Source organism: Lipophrys pholis (genome assembly GCF_963383615.2).
Source record: "Lipophrys pholis genome assembly, chromosome: 21".
Taxonomy (NCBI): domain Eukaryota; kingdom Metazoa; phylum Chordata; class Actinopteri; order Blenniiformes; family Blenniidae; genus Lipophrys; species Lipophrys pholis.
This window is the reverse complement of record NC_137649.1, coordinates 18851215-18872962: the sequence shown is the minus strand read 5'-3', so window position 1 is coordinate 18872962 and position 21748 is coordinate 18851215. Positions and strand designations below refer to the sequence as shown.

Sequence of the window (21748 nt, the reverse complement as noted above, 5' to 3'; positions counted from 1 at the left end):
CCAACAAAAAAAAAAAAGACAACAAAAGGAAACAAAACAAAAAAAGGCCACACTACCCCCAAAAAATATACCTTGAATTTCAATAAATAAATAAATATTTAAAAATGTCATACAAAATTTTGACATTACCCTTTTTCCAACATTTAATGGAAGTTCCGTCTACAAATGTAAGATAATAAATATATTTAGTATTTTTAGTAACAGGTTTAGGTGGGTTTATTTGGGATATCTCTTATATCTTTAAGCAAAAACTGGATTATAAACAGTAGGAAAGATCTCTGCAGAAACTCTATTTAATACTGCTCATATCACAATGGTTACGACACGATAAAATACTGCAAATTATCAAAACTGTACAGGAAAACTTACAAGTTTCTCTAAAATACATTTTCACTGTTAAGTGTGTGAGAGGAGAGATGCACGAGATGCCTGTCAGTGTTTGAGCAGCAGCAGCAGCCTGTCCGGTCCACAGTGGACAGTCTCTCCCATTCGAAAAGCTAAACTAAGACCTTTCTCTCTACACACTGATTGTTCTGCCCTCGGCTGCTCTGGCCTGGAGCAGTGTGCCGGCTCCTCCGCGGCGCCTCCGCCTGGTCGGCCCTCTGAAGCTCCTGCTGGCTGCTACAAGTCTACGTGGAGCTGAAGACTCAGAGCCTGGGAAGAAAGAAGACTGTAGCAGGGCGAGCCGGTACACACATCTTTACTGGACGTCCGGTGAGTTTCTCCGGTGCACTCTTCTACTGCAGTTTAAAAAAAACTTCTTTTTTTTTTTTTTTTTTTTTTTGTCCTCTGTTTGTGTGTGCGTGTGTTAACATGTGTCTCTTAGATATTCCTCTAGCTAATCTACGTCACGGTTACAGGTGTGAGTGTCAGTGGCGCACCACCACGTGGTAGGGTGTTTTGGCGTGGTGAGGGCAGTACCACCCTGGTAGTGCGTGTAATATGTGTGTGTTTTCAGTGTAGAACAGGGCGGGCTCGGGCCGGCAGGTCAGCGGTGGCGGTAGTGTCTCATGAGCGGGACGATGCAGGACGGGGGTCCTGACAGCTTGAGGAAGGGGTGCTGGAGGAGCTCCTGGGCGGTGGCTCTCTGCGACGGCTCCCTCACCAGCATCAGGTCCAGGAAGGACCGCAGCACTGACGACACCTGGAGGACACAGAGGGGACCAGGGTCAGCAGGGTCAACTCGGGGAGATGACACCAGCTGATGGTGAAGGCAGTACACACCCTGGACGGATCACTAGTTAATCCCAGGGCAGATGCAGAGGGTCAGACACTGATTTTGGATTGTGGCTGTGAACTATAGGACCCAAAGAAACTCCCTCTGACTCCCGTTGGGACGTTTGTGGGACGGTTCATTGTATTTTGCACCAGAAGGTTTCATTAAAATTGGCTTTATGTTGAGATCGTAGTTATTTCTGGTAGTAATTGTTTGGTTTTTGCGAAAATATTAAAATTTTCATCAAGTATGCACACCAAAGAAAAACTTTTAAAGTTTGAATTTAAAGGTTTTTTGTGGGTTTTTTTCCGTCTTGTCCTGTTCGGCAGCTTGGGCAAACAATAGTCTGAATTTAAAGGTTAATATGGCACTATTTTACCGGTCCGGCACACTCAAGATGGAATTGGGCTGCATGTGGCCCCTAAACTGAAATGTATTTGACCCCCCTGAACTCGAACAATGCGACACTGTTATATTCATCAGCTCACCTGAATGGGAGCCAAAACAAAGTTTACAGCACAGCACACTGAATATTTTAAATGGAAACTTTAATCTCTTCATCTCATCTCATTCATTATACCTGCATTTCTGACTTCCTTCAGTTTAAGATTCAGTATAAAAAGTAGTTGAATTCCATCTCTACATAATGACCTTTACACTCATGTCAGCGTGACACTGTGATTTAATGATCGACTCGCCAGATTCCATATCTACGATGTCTTTTTTGCTACTTAGCGATTTGTGTAAACAAATTGAAATCCTAAATGTTATTTCAGGCCATCTTCTGATCACTGGTTTGCTTTCTGAGTCCTGTCTCTCCGTGTTTACGTGTCAAAGTCTTGTTGGACAAGATACTAAAGTTGATCTTACTGGTGTGCAGATATGATTTAAACCCAATATCCTCCAGCCTGTCCTCAGGATCGGCAGAAATCTAATCTTATCCGCATTGGAAGAGCAAACTGTTACCAGAAAGAGATGTATTTCTCAACAGCAAAGTGAGTATTAATGGCAGGGTTTGCTTGGCTGCGTACAATTTGTATAGAGACGGTTCTTATTTTGAAGCAGTAACATTATAGTCTCACCTTGTGCGACTCTTTTAGCCGTGGCGGCAGGTTGTCACGTATCCTCCTCATGGCCTGCAGAGGGGGCTCGTTAAAGTACGGCGGTTCTCCATCCACCATCTCGATCACCATGATGCCTAAAGACCAGATGTCCACCTGGACCGACCCGGAAACGCTCAGTCACAGCACAAACAACAACAACAACAATAACAAAAGGCGTCGCTCTCACCTCGGTACCATAAGGCAGTCTCGATATGACCTCCGGTGCCATCCAGTACGGCGTTCCCACGAGGGACTTCCTCTTGGGAACCTCTTTGGAAACTTGGGCACAAAAGCCGAAGTCTGATAGCTTGATCTGCGCACACACACACACACACACACACACACACACACACACACACACACACACACACACACACACACACACACACACACACACACACCGTGTTACCATCATTCTCCACTCTCTACAATGCAGGTGCGCTGACTTACAACGCAGCGTGTATCAGTTCAAAGGTGCGATGACCCCTCGTGATGAAGAGCTTTTGCTTGATGACACTAATCTCCTGTATTAATGGTTAATTGGGCTTCAATCAATTACGTCTCATCGACTCATTAGGTGGTGAAACACGGGATGTAATTACTGGGGCACGTAGTGGTAATGGATGACAATGAGTTTCTCCAAATGACTGTTGGCAGGAGACAATATCGGCACCTTTACAGAAGGTCAGCGAGCGTACGTGCGTGAGTGTTATTTATAGCAGAATTGCAACCTGAAATGGTGACTCCTTGAGTAAGAGAGGAGCTTCAATACAAAGGAGTAGTAATGTTCACTCACCCTGCCGTCGCTGGTCAGGAGGATGGAGTCACTCTTGATGTCACGGTGGATGACGCCTTGCGTGTGCAGGTAGGACAGCGCCCGCAGCACCGACAGACACACCGTGGCGATCTGCTCCTCGTTCATCCTGTGACAAAACACGGGGCGAATGTATCAGCTGTATACCCGACTTCAGAACCTTCGGAACTATTCACGTCATTTACTATACGTTGTTATGCAATACTCTGTAAATCAATGCTCATTTATTAAAGGTTATCCATTTAGTTCATTTTGTGTTGCGTATATCTTCCTCCTTCCCGCTGATATCTGCAACAAGCAGAAGGATGTTACAGATGACTGATTATTATGCTGTCATAGTAAGAATTTGTTAGGATTTATTTGTCATCATCTTTAATTCTCTCAGGTAGGAATCCTGATCCCTGAGATTATTTTGGATCATTTTCCACCATATGTGGATATTTTGGTACTATGGTAGTAGCAGGACAAGGATACTATATTTTGAATCTTTTAACTCATAACGCAACCTTTTATTCTTATTTTGTTGCGCTCCCAAAAGTGATGGCAGTCCAACACAATGGACGCGCAGCAGATATGGAGATATTCAGGCCTTTAGCCTGCAGCAGCTGCGGCTGCGATGTGCGGAGCAGGCAGGAGGGTCCCATATGGAGGGACGGGGCGATGCAGTCCGACTGACTGAGTTCACGCACAATCTCACGGCTCCACTGAACATTAACATCCAGGCCCAGCTGGCCGGGCCACGCTGCGCATTTGTGAGTTTGTGCACGCTCCAGTCTCCCATCATGTACAGTACACATGCAGCAGTAAGAGTGCCACGGATTGAGGAAACAAACATTTTGAATGCAGCAGAAACACGCTACAAAATCAGCATTCTATTGCTCATTCTGAACAAAATGCATTATGGGAAATAAGGAAGGAACCCTAGAGCTACACACACACACGCACAAGCACACACAAACACGTTCCAGATCGGAACAGATTTTACTGTCACACATGTATGCTTTTACAATCACAAGAGATAAATGAGCTTTCTGCTAATGGAAAAACAACTGACTGACTCAAAATGAACAGGATAGAGGTGTGTTCACAAAAATCAAGTCCCCCCCCCCACCCCCACCCCGCCGCCATCACACAACTGAACCAACTCAGGTGATTGGAAAACAGGATCACTGAAACAGAACATTGTTTCACAAAGTGAAAAACTATTTTAATGAGCCTGTAAAGGTTATCAAGGAGAGCAGACTCGCACCTACGTACAATTGTATGCACATGCGTGCACATAATACATATAACACACACGCGCACACGCACGCGCACACTGCAGTAACAGTGACTAAAACCATGTACACAGTCAGCTCATTAACCAACTTAAAAAGTACAGCTGAAATCTAAAAGTTTAATTATTGCTACGATACAGATATTACAACAGCCGACGTAACTGTGCGTGAATGTGTGTGTGTGTGTGTGTGCGTGCGTACGTGCGCAGCCTGGCGAGCTGATGAAGGTTTCACAACGCAAAGTAGGCAGCAGTTATTTCCACAACAAAAGGCTCAACAGAAATAGCACAAAGCTTTCACCTGGACAATATAACTGCAAATTACCGAGGCTGAATTTACACTGCTGTTGTCCTCAGGCTTTTTTTTTTTTTCCCCCGTGATAATACCCAATAATCAAATCAAGTGGTGAGTTTCTATGGTTGCTGGGAGACTTTGATAACGTGTGACTCTTATATTACGGTTCTCCTTTCATTTCTTTATTTTCCCAGGAAAAGGTGAAGAAAGTGATCGTTCCTGTTTCTGATTGGTGATACTTCTCATTATGTTTATAACTTTGTCCCAGATGTGAACATTCAGAAGAGACAAAAAGTAAAAAAAAAAAAAAAGACGACGCGTGTCCCTTCTAAAAGCACGGATGCATCTAAAAACTCTCCTTTATTTGAAAGAATTTTTTGCCCACACACCCACCGAACACACAAACAGCCAAACATCTGTGTGGGAGACTGTTCGAAATACTTCACAGCAGTGGCGGTGCTCAGCCTCAGCAAAGCGTGTTATTAGCATCCGACACCGCGCCGCGCTAATGCTGACACTCCGCGCAAATGACAGTAATTAAACACCAAGCACAAAGTAAGCTTAAAACAATGAGGCGGCAGCTCAGAGACGCTCGTCGACAATGTCGAGGCCATTTAGAAAAGTTGGAGAACAATAATCCCAAAACTATTAAGTGAAGACTGGATAACAGCCAACCTGGTTTTCCTGGTTTTCCTTGGGAAATCCCTAAAAAAATAGATAAATGTGACAGTGACAGTTGCTGGCCTGTTCCGTCTATAAGGACCTTTTTACTTGACTTCACTTGATAATGCATTTTGTTGCCTTTGGGTCCAAACAACCATCAAGAAAAACTTAACACAAGTACAAACAAGGGCATTCAAGAATTTCCACTTTTTACATTTGTGACTTTTTAGTTAACCTTAAGAAACACAAATAAATGTTATTTATATGGAAATCGAACTTGTTGGAAAGTGTAAAACTGCAATAAATCACATTTTGTTTCATAACTTATAGTTTAAACAAAATCTATAATTCGGCCAAATTTGTTCCTGGTTGTTTCCCAATCAGTATTAATCGAATCACCTTCAAAACCAAAACATATGGTAACGTACAATATTTGATTGAAAACGAGATTGCTGGTTACCTCGTGTGAGTCACGATGTCAGTGAGGGCGCCGCCTTCCAGGAACTCCATGACCACCCACAGCTCGTCTCCCACCAGGTAGCTGTTGTACATGTCCACAACATTCTCATGATGGTAGTCCCTCATGATCACCACCTGGGGAGAACACAGAGCAAGAAAAAAAAGCTTACATGCGTACGCAATCATTAATACATAGGCAGCTTTCTGCCGCATACATGCAAAACACTGTGTAACCTAGATGGTTGTTTATATTACATACCATGGAAAGCACACGCCGTCTGAGTGATTTGTTAGGTGTATTCATGTAATTTCATTTTATTATTAATATAACTTTCCATTGTCTAATGTGAACATGTTCTGGAGGCTTAATTATAAAAGGATTACATTCAGAAATTAATAGGATTACACGGAGCAAATTAGTTCCCAACTGAACACCCACTGCTTCTACTGCGTCTCTGCTCATTGTATACACACGTGCATACAAACTGTACATTATTTTTGTGCCACACCAGCAGTTTGTCTGTTAGTTAAAATGCCATGCACACAAACATCCATGAATACATTTACGAATGGTGGGATTCAGTGTGATCGCTTCTTAATTTTAGAAAATAAATGCAATTGCGGTGAGAGAAATGTGTCACTGGTTTAATTGCTGTGGATATATGTCGGGGAAATAGAGGCAAATGGAACTTGTGTGTGCGTGTGTGTGTTTTAAATTAATTAGCCAGCAAAAAAAAGATTTATTTTTATCTATCTGGCATGGAGTGGCATGTTTAATGGTGCTATTTAAATCAATTTAATCTCTGCTGCTGCTTGTTTAAGCTATCAACAATCTGTGGCAAATCGACAGGCATCACGTTCTGAGTTTACGCTCGCTAAATCTCACATGGAAAACACGCCGCAGGAAAACGGCCCGGGTTCCTGCGCGAGCCAAGAAAAGCAGATAAACACGCCGCAGCCATGCCAGTGACTGTCAAGTCTTTCACACCTCATTAAAGAGCAGCTCTCGCCGCTGCTGTTTTCTGAGGTCCATCTTCTTCACCGCCACCTGTTTGCCGCTGTGTTTCTCGCTGGCGATGCACACGATACCCGTGGAGCCCTCGCCAATCTTGATAAAGCTGTCCAGGTATTCCCGGGGGTCACCTGGCGGCAATCAAGAAAATTGGTATGGGCGTCGTAGCCGGCAAAAGAAAACATACGCGTAAGATACATATGTTCCACTTCTGAATCCAATTCTGCATTTCTCACCTGGATTGACCACCAGCTGAAGCGCCGCTCTGAACTGCTCGTGGGAGACTCTGGAGGGCTGCGTGTCGGAGCTCGAACCCCAGGAAGGAGGGGGGTAAGCCCCCGGGGGGATATAGGGCGATGAAGGTTGAGAGTAGGCCCCCTGGATGAAACAATAAACGGGCACACAAAGTCAGAGGGAAACATTCAAACTAAAAACGTATTTTTGAATTCATTAGGGAAAATAAATCTGTTGGGAGTGAGTGTACTTTACCTGAGGGGTGTACGGGGGGCTGGGCTGAGACGGTGGGTGATGGTAGGGTGAGGGTTTGTAATGGTGGAACATAGGGGGGTACGGTAGGTGCGCTGGGGGGTAGCCAGGCGGCTTGGAGTGGCTCTGAGGTAGCTTAAGAGGTCCTCTGGGGTAAGTGTCACCGCCTGCAACCTGGAGGTTGTCGTCGCGTGAGGAACGCTCATAATCGGCCTGGAAGAGACAGGAAATGGACAAATAATAAAAGATTAAAGAAAAGTTGTTGTGGAATCTGAAACATACACATACTACATGCATGAGCATGTCAGGTCTTCTTGTGTTTTAGGATGAAATAAAGTAAAGCAGTAACAGTAAGTGGCAATTATATAAGAAGACACAGATTTAGAATAGATGTGACACTGAGCTGTCTAAAAAAATTAAGCCGCTTCATTTACAGAAAGATAAATCCTATAATCTAACATTTAATGCAGTTGATAATCTATCTGAGCAGAAGACTGTTCATTAATGCCTTCACTTTTTTAATGAGCAACATTTTTACTGTTCAAACCCACGAAGTGATTACATTTCATAATGAAATATGAACTTATTTTACACTTTAAATTAAAAGATCAGAGAGCTGTAATTAGACATGTTTATTGCTGTTTACTTCTACATGCTGGCCCACAGAAAGTCGTTTTTGTGTCAGATGTTAAGATGATATCATGGAAAACACGTTAATACTTTACAATGTTAATCATTCATCGAGCCCAGGACACCTCTTCCTTAACTGACAACCGATTCTCCTCTAAAGTTCTTTTGAACCGTACGCATGAAGCTTGTTTTAGCTCGAGAGTTGTATCACTCATGCGCACACTGAAGAGAAAAGTTCATGACTCACTAAGTTTCCCGTCAGCGTCCAACAAAGCTTGTATAATTGAATCATCGCAATCCATCATCCGTCTATTGACATTTATTAACAACAATGGCCCAACGTTTGTCAGGTTAAAGAGGAAGATAAACAATAAAACTATAAGTAAACATTAATAATACTGCGTAGGGGTAATTTGACTGTTTGGAGGGGAAAAGCTGTTTGTGCAGGGTGAATGTGTGGAATCGTTTATAAGAAGGTGGTCAGCATAAATATACTTCCACATGAGCAGCAGCTGAAGAAAAAGGTGAAATAAAACAGTTCGAGGTGAATATAACAGGAGACTTATAATATAATGACTAACTCTTGTCGTAGTAGAGACATGAAAATGATCCACTTTGATTGTTTCTTGGTTTAACTTTTATCAAACTAAATATTAAAATAAGTAATCCAAAGTGGCTGAAAAAACAAAATACAGACTAAATTATTCAATCACGACTGCCACGCCCCCTAAAATGATCTGGAGATACTCGAGAGACTGAGAGTATAATAGAAAACTCTTCATCTCCGCCTTTTTTATTCATTTGTCTGCGTACCTCATTTCTCACACACACACACACACACACACACACACACACACACACACACACACACACACACAACGCACACGCACACGCACACGCACACGCACACACACACACACACACACACGCACACGCAGACTGGGCAGGAGGAGGAGTCCTGACGTGGAGGGACGGTGTATAATTACATCGTGTGAACTCTTTTAATCAATCACTCTGAGGCAGGTGCATGTGGGGGTGCTGGGAGGCCCGGTCTCGTGCCCCACCACCATCGCTGGCCGGCGCCGTTCGCTGGCTGTCAGCCAGGGGTCTCCTGATCCATGTTGGTTAAACGCGCATTAATCTGAGTTTGGCAGGGTAATCAACAACCTAACTCAACTGTGAAATTGAATTCCGCGGTGGAACATCGTTGGGCCAGTTTTATGCTAAGGCTGCAGAAAGGGAAAGTGCCGCAACATCAATTTGTCACCGAGAGCTGCGGCACTGAGCTCACACTCACCACAAAACAGAGAGAAAGGGAGAAGGGGTAGTGTGTGTGTGTGTGTGTGTGTGTGTGTGTGTGTGTGTGTGTGTGTGTGTGTGTGTGTGTGTGTGTGTGTGTGTGTGTGTGTGTGTGTGTGTGTGTGTGTGTGTGTGTGTGTGTGCTGTCTACTGTAACATCCCCACCGGCTCCCAACAACAGCAGGGGGAAAAAAAAAAGAAAAAAAGGATTTACTTCAGAAGGCTGAATGACACTCGATGAGGGAAAGAGAAGAAAAGGCAAAGAATGAGTGAGGAGAGAGAGGGGTGGGTTCCTTACAGGGTCCATCAGCCAAGAAGAATAGTGATTCTTAAGCTTTCCGATGCTATGACTATTAGTGTAAAAAAAAAAATTAAAATAAAATTATATATATATATATATATATATATATATATATATATATATATATATGTGACACTGTACATTTCCAAACCCAAACCCAGAACAACTCAAAGTAATAATACTGAGCAATATGGAAGAGAAATGACCTCCCCCCCGTGTTGCATTCCTGCTATTCTTGCATTCTCTGTGGCTGTTTTTCTGCGAGTGGCTATTTACTGAGGCATGCAGGTTAAATGGTTTTTCATCAAGGCACCCTGGGATCTACATCAGCAAAGCCAGTTTTCCTCTCGGCTGCTGGACGCACTGTGTGAGCGGGAGGGATGGCTGAGAGCTGTGATAACAGCGCTAACTGTATAAAGGGCTTAATGAGGCTCTGAATGTTTTCAAGAGTGATGTGAAGACTATTTAAAGCCATGATATGGCCACTTTTTTTTTCTTCTGACTTACCCCTGCTGTTGCATTTACCAACATCGTTTGCCCCCTCCTATTCTATTATTTTCAACTGTAACAAATGTACCTCCTCTACAAAGCCTACATGTACCGTAATTTGAACTGGAAGCATATGGTTGTTTTACAGAGCACTAACACATACATATAAGTGTTTTGTTTGCTCTCATAGGTGGAGTTTCTGTGTGGAGGAATCTATGAGGTGTTTTTAGTCAAAAACAATGAGACAAGATATTTCCTCATTCTACATAAACCTTTTTTTTTAATGACACACAGTTTTCCCTCGAATTTTGTCCTAGAATATCTTTTTCAAAGTGGACTTTTGATGGTAAATTTATGAGTTATGCACATCCATAACATAGTTTTATATAAAGTAAAGTATCATATAGTGACAGTATAGTCTATACAGGGTGTGATTTGCCAATTTCCCAACTTTTCACATCCCCATTCTGTTGAAATATTTCCATTACCAGGCGGGGGATGAAATGTATTTTCTACGATGGAGATTAAAGCTACTTCACCAGGTGACTAAACACAACACGTCAAATAAATGTATTTTCAAATCGGAGTAACGCAGATCCTCCACCTCTCGCATATCCAGACTGAAACTCGTGTGGAAAACTCATTCTGCACACATCTACCTCGGACAGAGTAGTACGTCTTGGTTGGATATGAGACTTCCTGTATGTTTACAATGTGACACCAGGGTCGATGGCTGACAGACAGGCACTGAATAGCATTTACTGACAAATGTGAGTTACAACAATTTAGCATGAAAGTGAAAGCTATGTTAAGTCTTTATATACAACCTGTGACCAGCACACCAGTATATCCATTACAGAACCATTAAGAACAGCCTCGCATTAAATTTGATCTCCATTTTATCAATGAATTTTAATTTATTCCCTTTTACAAAAAAAACTATACACTTTAAATGTTTTAATCTGATCATTTGTGGAATTCTTTTACCACTTCTTACTGTTTTTAAATCTGCACATGGAATACTGTATAATGCTTCAGTTATGTACACAGATAATCATCCCTCTATGCAGATGATACATACCTGTGTAAAGAGGATTAGACTGTTTAATTGATCAAAAGCAATGAGTTTGATTTTAACAATCATTCTGAGATCAAACATAAAAGCAATTAAAACAATCTATTCATGTTTGCGATCAGAGTAAACTTATTTTATTAGGTGTAAATTACCAATATGGAGTTTCTTCAAAATTCTGAAAAGGAACACATCATTTGATCTCTTCTTCTGTCATCATTTCCCTTCATGATCATTGTCATTTTTAGTGCCATCCAGACTTTGGCTTTTCATGTCTGCTTTGATGTTTCTCTTCCTGATGCTCACTTCTTTGATCGCTACTGTCCTTTGTGTCTCTGTCTGGTCTCAGTAATTCAGAGCTTTCTGGTCAATGGTCGGCACAAGCATTAATTGATCTGTGTGCAGAGACACTGGCCACTGCAGAAGGGCAATTCTTTATGTGGCAGCTCCTGCCTCCTTCGGGGAAGAGTAGATTAAGAGCTGACACCATCTATCTGGCCGTAGTATCAGGGGAAAAAAAAAGATAGCTGGGAATCAGAAGGAACTCGCAAGAAAAAAGAGATCAAGAGTGAAGTTGCTGGATATTAAAAAAAAAAGTGAAGTTATATCTGTGTAAGTGTCTGTTATTACCATTATGAGGAGAGATGTAATGAAATACGCTTTTGGATTTACGTTCTAAAATTTAAATCCAAACACAAAGCATTTGTGGACTTACCTTGGTTAAGGTCTGCGAGTTCCCCAGACTCTCCGAGAGACGAGGGTAGGTGTAGGAGCTGTACGGGTGAGCCTGTGGTGGGTTCTTGAAAGCCCCACTGGCTGCGTAGGGAATGTTTGGCTCCTGTAGTCCGGAGCCTGATCGGGACCGCTGCCTGATAGCTGGCGTGGGACTAGTTTGGGTGATGTAAGAGCTCTTGGGACGCTTTTCGTAATCGTCTCGCAGGCCGCCGTAGCTCCACTCGCTGTCCGGGTAGTTGATCTGCTCGCTGTGTAGAGAGGCACGTGACGGCGTGCCAACCGAAGTGTCCCGGTAGTCTTGGCTGGATGAGCCACCCACTGACGCCCTGTAGTAGCCACTGGAGCCAACGCCGCTCCCCACTGTGGAAGCCACCTCGTCAGCCGAGCGCCCTTTACTCTCCAGGTAGGTGTGGTAGTCTGGGGGAAGCTTGCCATAGTCCGATTTTTGAGGCATGGCGTCCGGGTAGAAGGGGCTGCGTATGTGGTGCGAGTGGCCATTTTGCTTGGTGAATCTATAGTGTCTCCCGACAGCCCAGTCCCCGTCGATGGAGAAGCTGGGCTTGCCGGGATCCAGAGAAAAGTCCCTGCTTGTGGTGTCCAGATCACAGGAGTATCGGGAGTAGTAGTGGTTAAATCCGTTCTCCTCTGGAGCAGTGAGATGACCACTGCCTGAGGGTTTGGAGCTGGTCCCAGCCTGATGGGGGCCGGGTGGGCTCTCTTTACGCAGGGAGTTGGACCGTGTTACCGAGATGTTGTCGAACTCCTCCAGCAGTCCATTAATGGATGCATCTTTGGGTGGCCGGTTCCCTCGAACAATGGTCTGCGAGAGGGAGAGAAACGATCATACTTAACATACAAGAGGGCCCGGTAAACGAGGGATTGATGGTGACAGCCCGGATACGCTGCGTAGCAGAGCCATTCAATTTCAGGTAAACCATTCCGAGCTGAAACGTGAATGAGATGAATTGAAATTCCTGTTTGACTGACTTCACTTGAGTAAAAAAAAAATAAAGAAAACATACAAGTTCTGGCAGGAATTTCAATTCATGTGTATCAGGGCTTTGTCTCAAGCATGAAACTATTCATCACAATAAATGAACGTTGGTATTTGCCATGTAAAAGAACAGCAGGCACACATCTCTACACAACCACTGGTGGTTGCGAGATGGGATGTGTGTAGGAAATGCATGGAGGTGAATGATGGGATACCTCAGACGCTAAAAGGAAACCAGTGGCGGATTGAGCAAGCTAATTTCTGCCCCATTTCCCTCGCAACGGATTAGCTTCACTTTCAGTGGGCTGATCGGGATACGTTATTAGTCGTGAGGTTTGGTTTGGCGCTCGGCAGGCGCACGAGCGTGCCATGCGCTTGCACACACAAAGGGAGAGGGAGGGAGAGGGAGAGAGAGAGAGAGAGAGAGAGAGAGAGAGAGAGAGAGAGAGAGAGAGAGAGAGAGAGAGAGAGAGAGAGAGAGAGAGAGAGAGAGAGAGAGAGAGAGAGAGAGAGAGAGAGAGAGAGAGAGAGAGAGAGAGAGAGAGAGAGAGAGAGAGAGAGAGAGAGCATGCATGCTCACATCTGCTTCAAAGCAAAGGCGGCTTAAACATCAGGGGTGCTGCTTATCCCCTCCTACCTTGTGTTAAGCCCGTTACATGGCTGTGTCGTGAGTCATGGGGAACTGGTTGCTACAGCACTACTTCTTGAACTGCACACTGTTGGAGTAAACCGTGCCTGTGTGTGTGTGTGTGTGTGTGTGCGTGTGTGTGTGTGTGTGCCTCATTACCTCAGCATCAAGACAGTAACAGAAAACGTAGACACACGTCCCTCACCTGCCCCTCCCTCTTTTCACTTCTCAGTAGAACAATGATAATATGGAGCGTGACTGCTGAGAGGAGGCCGAGCTGCGGGGACTATTTGAATTCCAACTTACATAATATAGTTGAAAGCCATTTGGGATGATCGAACAAATCTATATTGGACTTGCGTGTTGGTGGTTTTTGCCTTGCATTGCGTAAGAACAGAGAAATTATTTTGATTGTTTCATCTGACTTAGGCTTGTGGGGTTGTTTTGTTTTTTTAGAATTCAAAAATCCGATATGAACTTTTGCTGAGGCGCACTACTGCAAACCGACCACCGCTGATAGTCGCTCCCACCTCTGTAGGCATTTGTTGAGCCTTAATCTAAGACTCGACAATGCCAGATCAGCAGGTTCTTCAACCCTTTGACAGTGTCTCACGCCTTGCTGTCCGTCACATAGCTGTCATACTTGTCTCTGTTGTAGTATGTCCATGTCACATGTGCTGAGGCAGAAAACGCCGGGATAATTACTAACTCTCAGCAACATTGTGCTGGCACAGGGATACATCAAGACTTCTTCACTTAGCAGCCTACAACCTGTCATTGCAAACACAATCTCTTCCATCCGGCTCATCTCCTAGAGGAAACCGTGGCCCAACATCGCAACCTCATTGCCTGTTTGTTATCTTTTAAACCTAAAAAGTATCTCTGTACCTCTCCGTAGTGGCTCCCTGAAGTGTTGACATTATTATATGGAAATAACATAAAAAAAAAAGGGCAAAAAAAAAAACGGCTGAATTTGGCTTTAAAAAATAAGACAGCCAAAATAGTTAAAATTATAAACATGGTAAAACAGGTTAAAACAACAAAAATAGCTAAAACCATGAGAAGGGTTGTAAAATAAAAGCCAAAATGGCTAGTTTTTCAGCAAAAAAATTGATAAAACAGTCTAAATTGATAAAAGAGCTTAACAACTGATTGATAAAAATGAAAAAGGAACTTTAAAAAAATTAATAAAACAGCAAAAGAGTCAAAATGTTCAGAAATGTTTTGTAAAAAGGGGTGAGGTTGCTAAAACATCTATTAAAACAGATTTCTAGATACAACATTTATGAGCTTATAGTTAAAACATGTTTTGTGGCTCCAGCTGATCTTTATTGGGTGGTGACTAAAGTTACCAAAATGGGCTGATAGGTGATACTTGCAATGTGCAATGTGTATTCTTGACATTTAAAATCTTTACCTGAGCTTCTATTGCACAGACCTTCACTGACTAGCACCATCTATCCACCCACCTTTTCTTTATAAAAGCTTGCCAGTTTTATAGATTGTAGTAACTGAAGGGAACGTGTGCAGGCACAGGGACACCATGCAGACTCAACCCAGAAAGGCTGCAGCCTGGAATCCACCAAACCTCGATGCCACTTGTTGTACAATCATCACTTTTGCTGCAAAGTCGTCATGGAAATATGTCTTTTATCAAGGTAAACGCTCAAATATACATATTGTAATAGTGCGAGTTGACTAATGCGACACTGTTCTGCCTGGTTTTACAAAAGGATAAGAGGTCTTTTTTGCTGCAATTCTACTGATAAACACTCTAACTTCACCAAATAAATAACCACCTCAGTAGCTGAAGCTTTTATAGAAGTTACTCCTTAACAGGGGTGTTTGACTCATTTTAGTTCAGGGGTCATGTATAGCACAATTTCATCTCAAGCGAGTCAGACTGGTAAAAATAATCCCAAAAAAACCTTTAATTGAACACTCAACATACAAAAGTTTTTCTTTGTTGTGGTGCGGAGTACACATTTTGAAAAAGTCTATATTTTCAGTTTAATTTGTTCAGTTTTTGCAAATGTGAAAAAATTTGTACCAGAAATTACTGCAATCTCAATGTAAAGCCGATTTTAATCATGCATAATGTAGAGAAAAAAACACTAATATCTGTTTTAACAAACTCACACCGACAGCCTGGCTTTGAGACTAATGTTAGTTTGGTAGCTTTCATGACAGCATCATCAATATCTCAACTTGGGTCTCAATGTTGTGTTGTGTCCACGACTCTTAAGACATAACACATAATGTATTCACCAAGGTCAGAGATTATCTTTAAATACATATTGTATGTTATAATAATCAATGGCCATGCATTTAGATTTATATAGATATTTATGGATATTCTTAACATCTATAGTTTTTTTTTGTCTACAGTATATATATTTTGTTCCGGAAGAAAAATCTCTTCTGAGATCTCAACTGTTTCTAAGGGTGGTTCGTTCACACATCATCTCTCGTTTCAATCCTGTTACTTCTCCCTCACCCTCTTTCCCACTCCAGTTGCTCTCCTCTGTTTGAAAGCTATAGGCTGTTTGGCTCTGTGAACTGGAACCCAAGGTGAAACGGCCTATAAACGCAGTGTGTAAAAGCCCAGCTGAAAGGCTGAGGCTGCAGGACGGATGGTCTTTTAAACAAGTTTGGCGAAAGGAAATGTGTGAAGCTCTGCACAGATGTTTGAGTTGAGTACGGAGGGGCAACGTACACTCATGAATACAGTCACACATTCTTTTTACGTTGTTGAGCAACGTTGTCTTGAATAACAAAATCTCAATAATTGACTTGATGGCAGTGTGGATGTGCTTAATCTGCTGACAATGCTCACATTTTCCGTCATTCGTTGGTGATTCAGAACTAATGAAATTGGCAGACAGCGGTAGGGAGTGTCGTGTATCCCATAAAACATCATCGTCGGTAATCGATAAGACTGTGTGTCCGGGTGGAGCGTGACTGGTACGGGGGGATGGAGAGAGTCCGAGGGAACAGAAAGGCGGATGAAAACCGAGGAGGTGACGGGGCTGCGGAGGGGAGCGGGAGACAAGGTTAATTGTGTGCCAAATCACTGTCAAACGGTCGGCATCAAGCCTGGAAATCTCCCCATTAATTTGAATTAAGAGGACTGATACTAGCTTCCTCACATACCCCCACCCCCCCACCCCACCCCTTTCCTTGCTCCCCTCTTCCCCCCCGTCTTTACAGCTCCGTGAGCCTTGTGCACGGGTCGTGTTCAGCGGCGGCTCTGACAGCAGCCATATTTCACCAGCGTGCGGCGTTGGCCTGTCCTTTAGTGATAAGCTGTAATAGATCTACTCTCTCAACTCACCACGGCCCGCTCAAGGTAAGCACAGAGCGGAGAGGAGAGGAGAGAGAGGAGAGGAGAGGAGAGGAGAGGAGAGGAGAGGAGAGGAGAGGAGGGGAGGGGAGAGGAGAGGAGAGGAGAGGAGAGGAGAGGAGAGGAGCAGGGACAGCAGAGAAAGGACATTAAAGCAAGAGAGGAAGCAAGAATTAAATAAAGTGAGAGTGAGAATATAAAAAGTGGAAGTGTTAGAGCAGAAAAAACAAAACAGAGGATGCACAGGAGGAGTGACCAAGAAATGAGGTGGGATGCTGAGAAAATTAATAGAAAAGCAAAAGGAGAAACTGAGGAGCAGCTGCGAAGAAGAGGAAGAGGAAGAGGAGAAGAGGAAGAGAAGAAGAAGAAGAAGAAGAAGAAGAAGAAGAAGAAGAAGAGAAGAGGAAGAGGAAGAGGAAGAGGAAGAGGAAGAAGAAGAAGAAGAAGAAGAAGAAGAAGAAGAAGAAGAAGAAGAAGAAGAAGAAGAAGAAGAAGAAGAAGAAGAAGAAGAAGAAGAAGAAGAAGAAGAAGAAGAAGAAGAAGAAGAAGAAGAAGAGCCACAGAGAAAAAGGAGAGATGGAGAGGTGGTGGAGAAGGGAGTGTCGAAGAAAGGGAGCCATGAAAAATGAGGCTCATTGGGAGATAAGGGGGGATTAACCTTGCTGGTAATGAAGGGAGGGTGTGATGGGAGGATGGAGGGAGGAACAGAGGGAGGGATAATTAATGAGCTTGCCCTTCCCGTGACTCCCTGCGAGAACCTTGGTTTGGAGGCTGCGCTTCGCTGGCCAGCAGGATCCCGGGACGACGGAGGGGCCAGAGGAGGACGAGGAGGAGGAGGAGGAGGAGCTGACTTCATCCGCCTCCTGCATCCTCTGCACTGAGTTGGGACATGAACTGCATCACCCAGTACGAGTGTGAGCACTTCAGAAACACTTTGTAACCACTTCAACATTTCCCCACAACTTAGACCGAAAGCCTGAAGTTAGAAAATGAAATCACTCCAAAGAAACTTTGTATATCGAATAAATAAAGCTGTTTATAGTGATACGGTCCCTCTTCTAATTCCGAAAGTATTTTTACTCAAGAGTACTTTTATTGAGTTACGTCATTTTCACAATACGAAAGGATCTGAAACTGTTGGAAAGTTGATCGTTTCTTTTAGTTTTTTCTACCAAACATAACAGGTAAACGAAACATTTTCAGGCGTCTTATACATCTATATTTTAATAATTGTGACCTCCAGTTAAACATAAAAACAACAAAAATGAACTTAAGAAATATTACATGGGGAGAATTTGTATTCTTAAATTTCTTCTTACGTATGAGTTACAGAAAAAATGGCTTGATGCATTTCACATTATATATCGAAAATGAAAAATGCCTTCAGAAATTGCGGGTGTACACTCTATTATTGTGGTTTGTACAGCAATACAGTGTAAAATATGGCATGTATTTTTTCCACCTGATGAAATATGTTGAGGGAAAAGCTCTAAACTATTTTATTGAAGAGAAAATCATGAATATGTCCTTTTTGATTGTTTCAGTGCTAAAATGAATTTTCCATTGAGCAATTGGAAGGTTTTATGAACCAAATTAACAACAATATATGGTGACTCCTTTAAAACTTGCCAGATTACTTCAAATCAGTTTCAGATTTTCTTCCCTTTTGGTATTTTATTTCCTTCACTGATCTTATTTCTTTTTTGTTTGGTTTCCATGTTTTTCTCAGAACGTTCACACCTTGCAATGTAATATTATTGATAGTGTATTAATAAGCTCTGATTATTAAAATCTCAACCGGCAGACTAATAGCGGCTCATAAACAAACACAGCCAGACTGTTGTGAACTGATTATTGGTACAAAGGGGCAGATTATATAAGATTATTCTTCCTTCTGCTCCTTTTCATTCAGAAGTTTGTAAACTTTTGTGTTACTATTAAATAGATTTTTAATTTAATTTTTTAATGAATGGAATGAATAAATAAAATACAAATACAAGACTCCCCCCCCCCCCCCCCCCAACTTATGTCTTATACTGAAAATTTATTGATTTTTCCTTGTTGGACTTCTCAACATGTGCGAGCAGGCTGACATCCACCGGTATAGAAAAGACGAAATGCACACACTGCAGATCATCGCCTACTCAGCACACCCTATCCTGACTCTCGTTTGCTGACATGTGGCATTATACTTAAGTAGAAAGAGTGAACATCATCACAACAACAGGAATATCTCTCATCCTGGAACCAGACCCCCCCCCCCCCCCCCCAAAGTCTTTTGAATACAGGGCTCTAACTCCACTCTGTGAATCTGTCACGACTCTCACTGCAGAGACCAGGCACGCGTGGGTATTTATACACACACACACACACACACACACAGAAAAACACACACCCACACAGAAAAACACAAAAGCACGCTCAGCACACACTTCTACTTCTACTACTGCTGCTGCTGCCGTTCCTGAAGTGCAGCATCCTTTTGCATCGCTGGACAGTTTGAGAACAGAAGCTTATTCCGTGCAGCCTGAGAGGAAGATAATATCGGAGAGCTCTTGAGAGAGAGCAGATAAAAAACACTCTCCTCTGAGCGTCTTGAGAGCAAATGACCTACACCAGTGATTAATGGATGATCAAGAGAAGCAAGTGCCACGGCTGATGCAGAGCACGGTGAAGGTGTCGTCAGCATAAAATCCAGCTCCATCTCACCATAGTGAATTAAATAAAATCTATTCTATATCTGGGTCTGCTTTTGTGGAGGTGACACGTCCCTGAGAAAAGATTCTAAACAGTGGGAACAATGCTTGGACTCGCAGTAAACACGACATGTATTTAAATAGATAAACTCACACGATCCACTGAAATTAGGATGCCATTAACCTCCAGCTCCATCTGCTGGAACAAATAGGTAAGAGCAACACGCTGAAATGTAAGAGATTAAGAATATGTCCCCGGATTTTAAATCTATTAAGTGTTTAATGCTCGCAAACAATTTATTTTGTTTTCACCTGCACACAGTTTAGGGTCACCGATTCACCTCACATGTGTGTTTCTTTGGGTTATGTGAATAAACCCACACACAAGGGGGATTAAGACAAACCACACACAGATTGAAGCCCACAACCTTCTAATGAGGCAGGAGTGCCAACCGCCACACGCTTCCTCATCTCACCAGAGTCAAATGTGTCTGGGTTGACACGAAGAAACAGAAGGATTTGAACTGGACGACTTCCTCAGAGCTCGTTCAGGGGGTCGACTCCAGGCGGGCTTTTGCAGTTTGCATATTCTCCCTGTGTGAATGCATGGGTTGTTTTATTAAATTTTTTTCATTTTGAAACCTTCCACGGTCAAAAACATGCACATCAGTTTAACTGGTGAATGTGTGTGTGTTTGTGGTTGTCTGTCTCTAAGTTTGATGGATCGCTTGTCTAGTCAGATGGGATCGGCTCCAGCTCTGCGATTCTCATCTGAATCAAGCATGGTGGATATATGGATGTGTCTAGTTTTTTTTTCTTAAGTTAAAACCAAGAGGTTTGTTTTAAAGGGTTTTTTTTAAATAAAAGAAATTAATAATATATTAGCGGCATCATGTTGTTTGTTTTATTCTCTTTGTTTATCTGTTTTATTTTTTGTCGTGATTGTAACTGAGATTTTTTATGAATATTTTGTGAGCATAAAGAAGGAAATATGGCGGCACGGTGGACCAGTGGTTAACGCTCTCGCCTCACAGCGAGAAGATCTGGGTACTAACACCAGAAGGGCCTTTCTGTGCGGAGTTTGCATGTTCTCCCTGTAGGTGCTTGGGTTTCCTACCACAGTGAGGTTCATTCCCTGTGAATGTGACTGTGTGCAGTAGCTTGTTCTGTGATGGACTGGCAACACGTCCAGGGTTTACTCTGCCCTCGGCCATAGTAAACTGGGATTGGCTCCATCACCCTCCACAAGGTGAAGTAGTAGAGAAGGGAGGAAATACAAAGAAAATACTGGGAGGTGATCTGTTCAATCTATTACTTCAGTAGACCTTTACTACAGACCAGGGTTTAATATTATTATTACTTTTGTTGATGGCCAAGAAAGTGATAAAAATGCAAATTTTCCCTCAATAAATCAGTGGCTACTGAGACTCCAGGCTCAGTTTGTTAAAAACCAAATCAAAAAGTTTCAAACAAACTCATATTTCTTTTTCCCACATCAGTTTTTACTGTCTTACCGTTGTAATGAAGCAGGAAGCGCCTCAGCTCTGCTGCCCTCTGCTGGTCATAAACAGTCATTCAAATCTGAACCGGCAAATTAAGTGTGAATTACACGGCCGTGAATAAAAATGATGTGGATGTTAATTTCACTGATAAAGGGACAAAGTACAGCGAGACTTCTGGTAATAAGATTCCCCGAGGCTCACATCGTGTCTCTCGCTTATTAATTAGAACGACTCATCCTGACCTCAGCGCCCGGCGGGATGTGACCCCGGATCGTTATGCGGGCTGACAGGTTGACCCACCTGTATTATTCAGCAGAAGATTTCACCCACAAGTTTCATTGAGCTCTTGACACGTTATTAACGAATCCACAGACGAGGCCCCAGAAAATAAGAACAGGATTATTCAACGAGTCGGTTTTGCTGCGTTTTCCATGATTAATAGGCTATGAGCTGAACTGTTTCCTCAGGCCATCCTGTTTCCATTAGTTACAGTGGTTAATAACCACCATGTCATCTGAGGCATGTTTCATTAAATATTATGATGCAGTATGGAACAATTAAAGGTGACTTCAAAAGGTGCTTTAAGATTATGAACACACCTCGATAACAACGATATGATAATAAATTAACTATGTTAAAATATCTGAAACATGAAGTCAGATGAAGTTAGGAAATCATGCAGAAACAAGGGCCTCCATGTTCACCTATAAATGAGAAATGTAAGCTTTGTGTAGA

At 42.7% G+C, this 21748-nt stretch overlaps 1 protein-coding gene across 5 annotated transcripts in view; it reads right to left on the bottom strand.

Annotated features, from left to right (window-relative positions):
* Positions 1-784: 784 nt before the first annotated feature.
* Positions 785-21748, bottom strand: part of pak5 (p21 protein (Cdc42/Rac)-activated kinase 5) — a 64954-nt gene continuing 43990 nt past the window's right edge. For all 5 annotated transcript variants that reach the window (XM_080490909.1, XM_080490908.1, XM_080490906.1 and 2 more), the window contains 9 exons: positions 11831-12670; positions 7328-7537; positions 7075-7216; positions 6815-6969; positions 5828-5961; positions 3116-3242; positions 2507-2632; positions 2299-2433; positions 785-1144 (listed from right to left, as the gene is read on the bottom strand). In XM_080490909.1, coding sequence (XP_080347035.1) covers positions 989-1144; positions 2299-2433; positions 2507-2632; positions 3116-3242; positions 5828-5961; positions 6815-6969; positions 7075-7216; positions 7328-7537; positions 11831-12670 — 2025 coding nt within the window. In that variant the 3' untranslated portion in view covers positions 785-988. The remainder of the gene's footprint in view (positions 1145-2298; positions 2434-2506; positions 2633-3115; positions 3243-5827; positions 5962-6814; positions 6970-7074; positions 7217-7327; positions 7538-11830; positions 12671-21748) is intronic.